The following is a 12,252-nucleotide window of genomic DNA, read 5'->3' on the forward strand; positions in this document are numbered from 1 at the left end:
TTTGGTTCAGGACTTTTATAGCCCTCCCAGCCTTCAGCCCAGCTGTCCCTGCTTATCTCAGCCTATTGCAGTGAGCCAGCCCTCGTTAGGGCCCGCAGCTGGGCTCCTTGCTGGCTGCTTTGAGCCTCTGCCCCTGGCCTCTCCACCTGAAAGCAGGGCTTAGCCAGCGTTTTACCTCTGCCCTGCCACAGAGTCCTTCTGCATCTCCTAGAGTGACCATGTTTAATGGCCTTTCCGTCTTTCTGCATTATTCAGAGCAGTAAAACACAAATGTACAATTAAAAGATGCCAGAGATTGTGTCTTCTACTCCAGATGTCGAGACAGCTCACTGAGGGATTCTGTTGAGGACAGTTAGTCTCTCTTAAAACAGGAGCCTAAGGATGATGCTAGTGGAAACGACCTGTATGGGTCCTTCTGAATAAATCTAAGAGTTCACAAATGGCCCACAGACCCCCTCTGGTACAGCTATGATCTTTAGGGTTTACTCTGCATTCCATCTTGATCTTATCTTAGCACTGGCCTAGAGCCAATTAAAATGTTTCTATTGCAGAGCAACTCTGACGGGGTCCATGTCACTACCTGGCCTCCTGTGAAGAACTCAGCTCGGTTTCTACCACCCTCATTGCACAAGACTTCAAGGGCAGGTCTCTGAGAAGGGCTGCTTAGGAGACAGAAGGAGGAGAGTACTTGGGAAAGTCAGATCACAGGGCTCAGTTTTGGTTTCCTTTCTAATCGTTAACTCATGTACTGTTTTGTCATAAACCTTGATGGCTTGGATTCTCCAAAGCCTAAGGGAATTAGAGAATTAGTCCAATTGAAATTCACTGGAAATTGGATGCCAAAGTCCATTAGATGCCTTTGAAAAAAACAGCCTAACTCTTGAGAAAAGACCTTGCTGATTGCATCTGGATTTTGATTAGTTGGTTTTGCAGAGTCATTCCTTTAGTTTACAGCTTTATTGTCAAACTATGTAACCTCTGCATCAGCAGAGGGTTCCGATTCCATGGCTCATTTAGGCTGTGGCCTCTCTGCCTACCCTGCCAGCAAGGATGCTAGCTAGTGTCACTGGTGGAGGTTGGTTTTTTTTTAATCTGGTTATCTCCCCGAGGAACTGGAACAGGACCATCAAACTAATTTTATAGAGGTCACATAGACCATAAGCCATCAGAGGTAATCACTTGTGGTCACTACTGACGTGAGCTGGATTTGAAATAGCGACTTGCAGGTGAAAGGCTCTGTCCCCTGGGTCCTGTTGTATTAATTTAGTTGGACTATATGGGCCCAAAGAGCCAAAAGTGTTAACATGAGCCTGAAACTGTCCAACACAAAAGTGTTTAAAACAAGGTTTGGGGTTTGGTATGTAGAGACCGTGGCCTGCTTAGTTCCATGGCTAGCACACCAGAAAATTCATACCAGAAGTTAGATATTTATTGACTGAAATACACAAAAGGAAAGGAATCAAATAAGGCAAAAGGGATTGAAACTGAAATTGAGTGGCTGTGTGAAACAAAAATCAAAACCTGTCAACATCTCTTTTTAAAAAGGGTGAATATTGGTTAGTGTCTCTCATGCTGTCAAACAGACCTCCTTAGTGGAGAGGAAAGGATTAGTTCAGTTCAATTTTGAGTTGGGAACAATATTAATTTTCCTGCTTTTTGACAAAACAGATGCAAAAGAGAGAGAAGAGATAGGGTAGGAACGGAGGGGGAAATACGGCTTTTGTTTATGTTCTCTGGCTACAGGGCAGCAGGTCAGTCCTGGATGGTGCTTTGGATTGGCATTTTGGGCATAACAGCTGTTGCTCTGGACCCCAGCTCATCTGCCTGGTCAGGGACATCATCTGGTTGGTCTGGTCAGGTTCCTCTCCTTCACTGGTCCTTCACAAGCTGAGTAGAACTAGATCATAGAATCATAGAATATCAGGGTTGGAAGGGACCTCAGGAGGTCATCTGGTCCAACCCCCTGCTCAAAGCAGGACCAATCCCCAACTAAATCATCCCAGCCAGGGCTTTGTCAAGCCTGACCTTAAAAACCTCTAAGGAAGGAGATTCCACCACCTCCCTACGGAACCCATTCCAGTGCTTCACCACTCTCTGAATGAAAACGTTTTTCCTAATATCCAACCTAAACCTCCCCCACTGCAACTTGAGACCATTACTCCTTGTTCTGTCATCAGGTACCACTGAGAACAGTCTAGCTCCATCCTCTTTGGAATCCCCTTTCAGGTAGTTGAATGCAGCTATCAAATCCCCCCTCATTCTTCTCTTCTGCAGACTAAACAATCCCAGTTCCCTCAGCCTCTCCTCATAAGTCATGTGCTCCTGCCCCCTAATCATTTTTGTTGCCCTCTGCTGGACTCTTTTCAAGTTTTCTACATCCTTCTTGTAGTGTGGGGCCCAAAAACTGGACACAGTACTCCAGATGAGGCCTCACCAATGTCGAATAGAAGGGAATGATCACATCCCTCGATCTGCTGGCAATGCCCCTACTTATACAGCCCAAAATGCCATTAGCCTTCTTGGCAACAAGGGCACACTGTTGACTCATATCCAGCTTCTCGTCCACTGTAACTCCTAGATCCTTTTCTGCAGAACTGTTTCCTAACCATTGGGTCCCTAGTCTGTAACAGTGAATGGAATTCTTCCGTCCTAAGTGCAGGACTCTGCACTTGTCCTTGTTGAACCTCATCAGGTTTCTTTTAGCCCAGTCCTTGTCTAGGTCCCTCTGTATCCTATCCCTACCCTCCAGCATATCTACCACTCCTCCAAGTTTAGTGTCATCTGCAAACTTGCTGAGAGTGCAGTCCACACCATCCTCCAGATCATTAATGAAGATATTGAACAAAATCGGCCCCAGGACTGACCCTTGGGGCACTCCGCTTGAAACCGGCTGCCAACTAGACATGGAGCCGTTGATCACTACCCATTGAGCCCGACAATCTAGCCAGCTTTCTATCCACCTTATAGTCCAATCATCCAGCCCATACTTCTTTAACTTGCTGGCAAGAATACTGTGGGAGAGCATATCAAAAGGTTTGCCAAAGTCAAGTAATAACACATCCACTGCTTTCCCCTCAGCCACAGACCCAGTTATCTCCTCATGGAAGGCAATTAGTTTAGTCAGGCATGACTTGCCCTTGGTGAATCCATGCTGAATGTTCCTGATCACTTTCCTTTCCTCTAAGTGCTTCAGAATTGATTCCTTGAGGACCTGCTCCATGATTTTTCCAAGGACTGAAGTGAGCCTGACTGTCCCATAGTTCCCCGGATCCTCCTTCTTCCGTTTTTTAAAGATGGGCACTACATTAGCCTTTTTCCAGTCATCCAGGACCTCCCCCATTTGCCATGAGTTTTCAGAGATAATTGCCAATGGCTCTGCAATCACATCCACCAATTCCTTTAGTACCCTTGGATCCAGTACATCCAGCCCCATGGACTTGTGCTCATCCAGTTTTTCTAAATAGTCCTGAACCACTTCTTTCTCCACAGAGGGCTGGTCACCTTCTCCCCACACTGTGCTGCCCAGTGCAGCAGTCTGGGAGCTGACCTTGTGCTTGAAGACAGAGGCAAAAAAATCATTGAGTACATTAGCTTTTTCCACATCTTCTGTCACTAGGTTGCCTCCCTCATTCAGTAAGGGGCCCACACTTTCCTTGACTTTCTTCTTGTTGCCAACATACCTGAAGAAACCCTTCTTGTTCCTCTTAACATCTCTTGCTAGCTGCAACTCCAAATGGGATTTAGTCTTCCTGATTTCACTCCTGCATGCCTGAGCAATATTTTTATACTCCTCCCTGGTCATTTGTCCAGTCTTCCACTTCTTGTAAGCTTCTTTTTTGCGTTTAAGATCAGCAAGGATTTCACTGTTAAGCCAAGCTGGTTGCCTGCCATATTTACTATTCTTTCTACACATTGGGATGTTTTTTTCCTGCAACCTCAATAAGGATTCTTTAAAATACAGCCAGCTCTCCTGGACTCCTTTCCCCCTCATGTTATTTTCCCAGGGGATCCTGCCCATCAGCTCCCTGAGAGAGTCAAAGTCTACTTTGATGAAGTCCAGGATCTGTATTCTGTTGCTCTCCTTTCTTCCTTGTGTCAGGATCCTGAACTCGACCATCTCATGGTCACTGCCTCCCAGGTTCCCATCCACTTTTGCTTCCCCTGCTAACTCTTCTCTGTTTGTGAGCAGTTGATTTTGGGATCCAGTGAAAAGCCAAGGTGAGGGTAGGACAGGGGACAGAAAGGGACACATGAGGAAGGGGAAGACAGAGCAGGATCTCACATGCATCAGGCTGGGATCCTCACTGGTGGTGTGATGAGTTTCAGGGTCTGGTGTCTTTGAAAAAAATCTTTCCGTTGCAGCCATGGTGATGATTTCACCCCCATTTCCCTTTCCACGGGCCTCAAAAAGTGCAGAATAGCCCATCCTCTCATTATTGTATCTACCAATTAGGCCCAATTTCAGAAGCACCAATTTTGGTCCACTGATTTCCAGTCTCACATTTTTCTTGTCTACCAGGCATGATCTTAACACAGGCCTTGAGTGGCATCAGTAAACCATCTCTGTTTAAATTAATTCAGTCTTTCTGTCTCCTTCCCAAATCTTTCTTAAACAATTTTTATATAACAGGTCATTGTAATAATTCATGAACCTTTACCTACTTTCCAACAGTTTGGCTCACAATTCACATAGGCCTGCTAGACCTCGATTATTACAACAGTCCTCATGGGGTTTCAGTCTTCATTATTAGATGTGATGAATTAGCACATTAAAACCTAGAGTTCCTTAAGAAATCATTTCAGCCTGAGATGCTGCTTTTTCCCTGCCCATCATTGCTTTCTCTTCCTTTTAACCATATCCTATAGTGCCTCACAGGTACATTGAGGCCAATGGCTCTATTCTGATCTTAGCTTTTGGATCTTGTTGCAGGCTCGCAGTCACTCGTTGTGGAGGATTGAGCCCAGTGAAGGTGTAGTCCCCCCAGAGGCTGAGGTATCGCTGACTCTGATTGCTAACTTGGATGACACGGTGAAATTCCAAGACAAGGTGAACTTGTTCATACAAAACAGCAATACCTATGTGATCCCAGTCCAGGCTGTTGGCATTGGTACCACGATTGTCACGGACAAGCCCTTTGCTCCAGCACTCAACTTGGGACCCCATTTCAGGTAGGTCATCTCTCTGGCTCTCACCTTTTCCTATGCTCCTTCATTTCCATGGACCAAATAAAGAGCCCCAGCAAGGACATTTTTTTATTATAGCCCCTTAGGACTGTAGCTACATGGACATGGCTCCAATTGACTTAAATAGGCGCTGCATAAGTGCATTTGAAGACATATTGTAGCCCTTTCAAAGTCACTTGTCACTTTAGAATGCTAACAAGATGGGAGGTAGTTGACAAAATGTCACTAAGTGGAAATTGCAGAAGGTCAGTCCTGAAGATTGATAAACGATACATTAAAAAGCCTCATATTTTTTTGATCATTCAAACATTTTGCTCCTTTTTTCACCTGATGGGTGGGTCATGACCCCCAGTGACCTGCAGCGGCAGTAAACCTTGATGTTGCTCTTTAGCAGCCCCTCTTCTAAATTAACAGTACTGCTTTCTTTCTACCTGCAGCATGCTCCACATCTCAGTGCCTTGAGGGAGCAGCAACATTTGTGTTTGTCTTTTAACCTTCCCTAGCTCACTTTTATTTCATGGATCCCCTGCTGGAATTCTGTCTATTAGTGTCAGGGCTGGGACATAAGCAGTCAGGCCTAGTGGTTATCTTGTGGGGTGGGCGCAGGTCCCCATTGCCAGCTGGAGTTCAGAACTAGAAGGTCAGGAACTATAAGTTAGATAGCAGGAATCAATCTGAGTCAGGAAACCAGGTGGTTGAGATCAGGAGACAGGAGCAGGATGTGCAGTCCAGGGCAGGCTGGAACCCGGTTATACTTAGTCCTGCCATGAGTGCAGGGCACTGGACTAGACGACCTCTCGAGGTCCCTTCCGGTCCTATGATTCTATCATTCTATGACTTCGTATTCCTCCTTCTGGCTTAAACAGGGGAAGTAGGCCAGTCAGGAGCCCCAGTCTTCCAACAGTCGGGGCCCAGAGGCAAGTTCTAAGTGAGCTGGGTTTCAAGGAGTCCTGGTTCTAGCATACACCAGTAAGTCATCAGTGGGGAGGTTGGGGCATGAGGCTGCCCAAGAAACCTGCAGATCCAGGTTAGAGACCTGCGAGTCATGACAGTTAGCCTCTCTTCTCATCTTTCTTCCTGTCTCCCCTCCTCTTGCTCCTTATCTGTTCCCACCAGTCTCCCTTGGCTTTAGGGCAGAAGCTGGAAGAAAAGCTTTATCTCTTGATTGGAAAAAGGAGAATGACTGAAAGGTCCTGTTCTGAAAATAGTTGGGGGAAAGCAAAAGTCCATTGACCCTGGATGGTGAATGGAAAAGAGAGGAGTTTCAAATGGATGAATTTAGCTCTAAGTGTTTGAGATACAGTAGTTTCAGTCCCCTGCACTAGTTTTGAGCTTTAGTTCCATTTGAGTGTAGATATCTGGGGCGTTCTGTGATCCTTGGTTAACTATAAGTAAGGCTCTGGTTTAGTCACGGGTATTTCTAGTAAAAATCATGGACAGGTCACAGGCAGTAAACAAAAATTAATGGCCCGTGACCTGTCCATGACTTTTACTATATACCCCTGAACAAATCTTGGAACGGGGCAGCCCTGGGGTGCCCAGGATGCTTGGGGAGCAGCCCTGGGGTGCCCGGGATGCTAGGGGAAGCGGTCCAGGGATGCCACGGGTGAACAGGGGGACCCGCGTGGGTGCTGTGAATGCACAGAGGGGACAGCCCAGGGGCACCACGGGTGCTGGGGGGGGGGACAGCAGGCAGTAGTGTGCAGCCCGGGACCCCAGCTGGTGCTGGAAGGGAAGTGGGCAGTGGTGCACAGCCCAGGGCCCTCACTGGTGCTGGGGGGCGCAGGCAGCGCCACACAGCCTGGAACCTCCGCTGTTGTTGGGGAGGCACAGGCAGCAGTGCACAGCCTAGAACTACCAACTTTCTAATTGCACAAAACCAAATTCCCTTGCCCTGCCCCCACTTCCCTGAGACCTCGCCCCTGCCCTGCCTCTTCTCTGAAGTCCTGCCCCCACTCACTCCAGCCCCCCTCCCTCTGTCACTTGCTCTGCCCCACCCTCATTCACTTTCACTGGGGGTGAGGCTCCAGCTCTGGGTGAGAGCTCCAGGTGGGGCCAGAAATGAGGGCTTCAGGGTGCGGAAGGGGGCTGCGGGCTGGGGCGGGGGCTGGGATTTGGGAGGGGTGAGGGCTCCGGCTGGGGGTATGGGCTCTGGAGTGGGGCTGGAGATCAGAGTTTTGGGGTGCAGGAGGGGGCTCTGAGCTGGGGCCAAGGAGTTTGGAATGCGGGAGGGGGCTCAGGGCTGGGGTAGGTGGTTGGGATGTGGAAGGGGGTGCGAGCTCTGAGAGAGAGTTTGGGTGCAGGAGGGGGTTCTGACCTGGGGCAGGGGGTGGGGTGCGGAGTCTGGGAGGGAGTTAGGGTGCAGGAATAGGTTCCAACCTGGGGCAGGTGGTTTGGGGTGTGGACTCCAGATGGGCCTCTCTTATCTCAGGCGGTTCCTGGTCGGCGGCGCAGCAGGGCTAAGGCAGGGTCCCTGCCTGCCCTGGCTCCGCGCTGCTCTCGGAAGTGGCTGGCATGTTCGGCCCCTACTTGGAGGTGCAGCCAGGAGGCTCTTTGTGGTGCATGCTGCCTGCGTCTGCAGGCACCACCCCCGCAACTCCCATTGGCCACTGGTGCTGGGGGCAGAGCCAGCATGTGGAGCTTCCCAGGTCATCCCTGAATCTAGGGGCCGGACATGCCGGCCGCTTCTGGGAGCTGCACGGAACCAGAGCAGGCAGGGAGCCTGCATTAGCCCCGCTGTGCCACTGACCGGACATTTAACGGACCAGTCAGTGGTGCTGACCAGAGCTGCCAGGGTCCCTTTTCGATCGGGCGTTCTGGTTGAAAACCAGATGCCTGGCAAGCCTAGTGCAGCCCGGGACCCCCACTGGTGCTGGCAGGATTGGCAGGCTCCCTACCTGGCTCCGTGCCTCCCCAGAAGCAGCGACATCCCCCTTGCTTAGCTCTTAGGCAGAGGCGTGGCCAGGCAGCTCTGTGTGCTGCCTCTGGCCAGACCGCCGGCTCCGCAGCTCCCATTAGCCAAGAACCACTGCCAATGGGAGCTGTGGGGGTGGTGCCTGCGGGCGGAGGCAGCATGTAGAGTTACCTGGCCATGCCTCTGCCTAGTAGCTGAGCAAGGAGTATACTGCTGCTTCTGGGGAGCCCCCTGAGGTAAGCACTGCCCAGAGCCTGCCTCACCCTGTCCATTGTCCCAACCCCCTACCCCCTCCCACACCCAAACTCCTGCTGCTTCTGGGGGAAGGGACCACAGTGCCCTGAGACTTCCCCAGCAGCGGCTGGTGCGACTGGCCCAGAGGCTGCCTGCGCTGCCCCAGGGCTAGGTGTAGCGGTCGCTGCAGAAATCATGGAGGTCCTGGAAAGTCACGGAGTCCAGAGGAGAGGAAGTGCATGTGAGGAGCTGGGAGCAAGAGGCACAAGGAGCTGAGAGTGAGAGGCTGTGCTGCTGGAGGACTAAGGAGTACAAGCGTTATCAGACACCAGGAGGAAGGTCCTGTGGTGAGGATAAAGAAGGTGTTTGGAGGAGGCCATGGGGAAGTAGCCCAGGGAGGTGTAGCTGTCACACAGCTGTTACAAGAGGCACTATAGACAGCTGCAAATCCAAAGGGCCCTAGCTGGAACCCGGAGTAGAGGGCGGGCCTGGGTTCCCCCCAAACTCCCAACCTCCCAACTCCTGATCAGACACAGGAGGAGTTGATCCAGACTGTGGGGGGAGATCACTGAGGTGAACAAAGCTGCCAATAAGCGCAGGACCCAGCAAGGTAGAGGAGGAACTTTGTCACAATGCATAGTGATAAGATGTTGGCAGCATTACTCAGTTCATGTTCTTCTGACAGTCTTTCTCCTCCTATCCCGCAGCATCGTCCTGGGGTTAAGCCACCATTGCAACTAGCTGCAAAACTGCAACTAAATAAAGTGAAATGGGGCATAGATAGTAAGATGAATTTGGCTTTTACTGAACCAGAAATTAGGCATCTGTACAGAACTTGATTTAAAGTTCAGATCTGTCGTTGCACGTTGCATGAGATGGCATATTTCATATAGCCATTGTATGCTTCAAATGCATTTTTAACATTTTATTTCACAGACTAACTTGGAATATGGTGTAAATTCTGTTTTTGTATTTAGCCAGGTATGTTTTACCCACTTTTCATTGGCTACATATGCTTTACCTCCAAAACAAGACAGTAACTCTGCCACGAACAATTCCTCTGCCAGTCATGCTTATATTCGTATACAGTGAAATAATCACTACCTTACACTTGATGTTTCTGTGCATAATGGTATCAATGTCTCATTGACTATTCATTTCATGTTAGCTCTGGTTATTTAGCCCCTGATGTCACTGCAGTCTGACAGGAGACAGGGCCCGGCCCTGTGCTCACTATAGTTAATGGGAAAACTATTGACTCTGTCTAGTTCTTGTAGCACACTTACTCCCCTCTTCTCAGAATCTCTTCAATGGGAACAGACCAAGAGCCCAATCCTGCTAGGTCAGGGGTCCCCAACGAAGTGCCCTCGGGCGCCATGGCGCCTGCAGGGGCATCTAAATGCACCCGCGTCCTGGCCGGCAGTGGAGTATCCACCGAAATGCTGCCAAATTTCTGTGGCATTTCGGTGGCGATGCCTCTTGATGACGCCACTTGCCAAGTGATGTCATCGAGAGGCGTTGTCACCGAAATGCCGCAAAAATTCGGCTGCATTTTGGCGGATGCTCCACCACCACCACGGTTCTTCATCTGGCTGCTTGGGGCAGCAAAAAAGCTGGAGCTGGACCTGTAAAGAATGAAACAGAAAGGACCAAATCTCAGCATTTGCTGTAATTATGCTTCTCCTTACCTTTATCTCTTCAATATCCTCTATGTAGGAACAGCCAGACAAAAAGGTTAGGGACCACTGTGCTAGGTGGTGAGCAGCTCCTGTTGGGGTAGAAGTTAAAGGCACTCAGCTCCTATCTAGAGCAGGCCATTAATCTGTAGCAGGCCATTAATCTGAAGAAAAGGGTGACAGTCTACCCAGATGGTCAAATACCGATGCACAAGGTGTTTTCTCATTGCAATGAAAGAGGATCTCTTTAGCAGCAAAAAAAGCTTTAACTTCTCTAGGAAATAGAGTTGTGGGATGCAGGCCACCCAGTGCCCTTTCTTTCCTTTAGTCTGAAATCCCTGGAGGTGATACATGAATCCAGTTATCTCAGCCAGTTCCCGTAGGGAGGCCTGGGGTTTTGTCAAGCTCCATTGGCTTGGCAGGGCAGAGATCTTAATGAAAGGAATCACAGACAGGATTCAGTCTTTTCGCGGGCATGTTGCAAAGGGTCAATATTTCCCCTCCAGTCCTCCAAGGTTTATTTTGTAAAATGTAAATGGATATTTATTTAGCTACACTGCAGCTGGGAGGTGTCTACAGTCTGATTGATCTAGCACACTAAAAACAGCATTCTGGCCACAGTGGCTTGAGCTAGCTGCTCAAAGCAGGGGCAGGTGAGATTGTACTCATGTGCCTAGCCCAAGCCACTACCTGTGCTCGGCGGCTATGCTAAAGGGAAGTTGTAACAAACAGCAGGAATGGGAACTTGCTTGCCTCTCCTGCCATGGCCAGTATAACCCAGCTCACTTTGTGGGACTCTGGGGACTAGCTTTGTGCAGATACATAGAGGATATTGAAGAGATAAAGGTAAGGAGAAGCATAATTACAGCAAATGCTGAGATTTGGTCCTTTCTGTTTCATTCTTTACAGGTCCAGCTCCAGCTTTTTGCTGCCCCAAGCAGCAAAGAAAAAATAAAAGATAAAGCCGCGATCAGCAGCATTTCGGCGGCAGCTCTACAGGGCTGCTTCATTCTTCGGCAGCAATTCAGCAGCCGGTCGTTCCCTCTGAGAGGGACTGAGGGACCCGCCACTGAATTGTTGCCAAAGACCCGGATGTGCTTCCCCTTTCCATTGGCCTCCCCAAGCACTTGCTTCCTGTGCTGGTGCCTGGAGCCACCTCTTGATTCTTTATTGCAGCTTGTTAGGTAGCCAGCTGCAGGAGGAGCTTCATAAACTGGGGGCCATTTGGCAGAGAGTGGCTCTTTAAAAAGTATTTTGTGTTAGCCATCGCTTCAAGCCACACAAATCTCTTTGTATCAGAGGGGTAGCCGTGTTAGTCTGGATCTGTAAAAGCAGCAAAGAGTCCTGTGGCACCTTATAGACTAACAGACGTATTGGAGCATAAGCTTTCGTGGATGCATCCGACGAAGTGGGTATTCACCCATGAAAGCTCATGCTCCAATACGTCTGTTAGTCTATAAGGTGCCACAGGACTCTTTGCTGCTTTTACAAATCTCTTTGGATGTCACAACATGGCATCCTATTAAGAGTTAGCGTTAATGCTGTGGGTGCAGTGCGTTCCAGCAATCATAGAATCACAGGGTTAGAAGGGACCGCAAGGGTCATCTAGTCTAACCCCCTGCCAAGTTGCAAGATTTGTTGAGTCTAAACCAACCTTTTGAAAACCTCCAGTGAAGAAGCTTCCACAACCTCTCTGTTCCATTGGCCTACTGCTCTTACAGATAGGAAGCTTCCAGTCTGTTCCATTGGCCTACTGTTTTTACAGATAGGAAGCTTTTCCTGATGTTTGATCTAAATCTGCTGTGCTGTAGTTTGAACCCATTGACTGTTGTCCTGCTCTCTGGGGCAAGAGAGAACAATGTTTTTTCATCTTTTTATGGCAGCCTTTCAGTATTTGAAGACCGCTATCATGTCCCTTCTTAATCTCCCCTTTTCCAAACTAAACCTACCCTGTTCCTTCAGCCTTTGCTCATATGACTTGCATTCCAGCCCTTTGAGTATCTTTGTCGCTCACCTCTGGATCCTTTCCAGTTTCTCCACATCTTTTCTATGCATTGGTGACCAAAACTGGACACACTACTCCAGCTGAGGCCTAACCAGCACCAAGTAGAGCGGTACTATCGCTCCCATGCGATGCCTCTGTTAAAGCAACCAAAATTGCAATTGTTTTTTTTGCCACAACATCACATTGCTGACTCATGTTGAGGTTGTAATCCACCGCAACTCCCAGATCTTTCTCAGCAG

The 12,252-nt window shown here is 49.0% G+C and overlaps 1 protein-coding gene across 4 annotated transcripts in view; it reads left to right on the plus strand.

Moving 5' to 3' along the window:
• Positions 1-12,252, plus strand: part of HYDIN (HYDIN axonemal central pair apparatus protein) — a 392,944-nt gene that overhangs the window by 192,468 nt on the left and 188,224 nt on the right. For all 4 annotated transcript variants that reach the window (XM_030581746.1, XM_030581750.1, XM_030581747.1 and 1 more), the window contains exon 19: positions 4,931-5,169. In XM_030581746.1, coding sequence (XP_030437606.1) covers positions 4,931-5,169 — 239 coding nt within the window. The remainder of the gene's footprint in view (positions 1-4,930; positions 5,170-12,252) is intronic.

The sequence above is a fragment of the Gopherus evgoodei genome, chromosome 12, assembly GCF_007399415.2.
Source record: "Gopherus evgoodei ecotype Sinaloan lineage chromosome 12, rGopEvg1_v1.p, whole genome shotgun sequence".
Lineage (NCBI taxonomy): Eukaryota > Metazoa > Chordata > Testudines > Testudinidae > Gopherus > Gopherus evgoodei.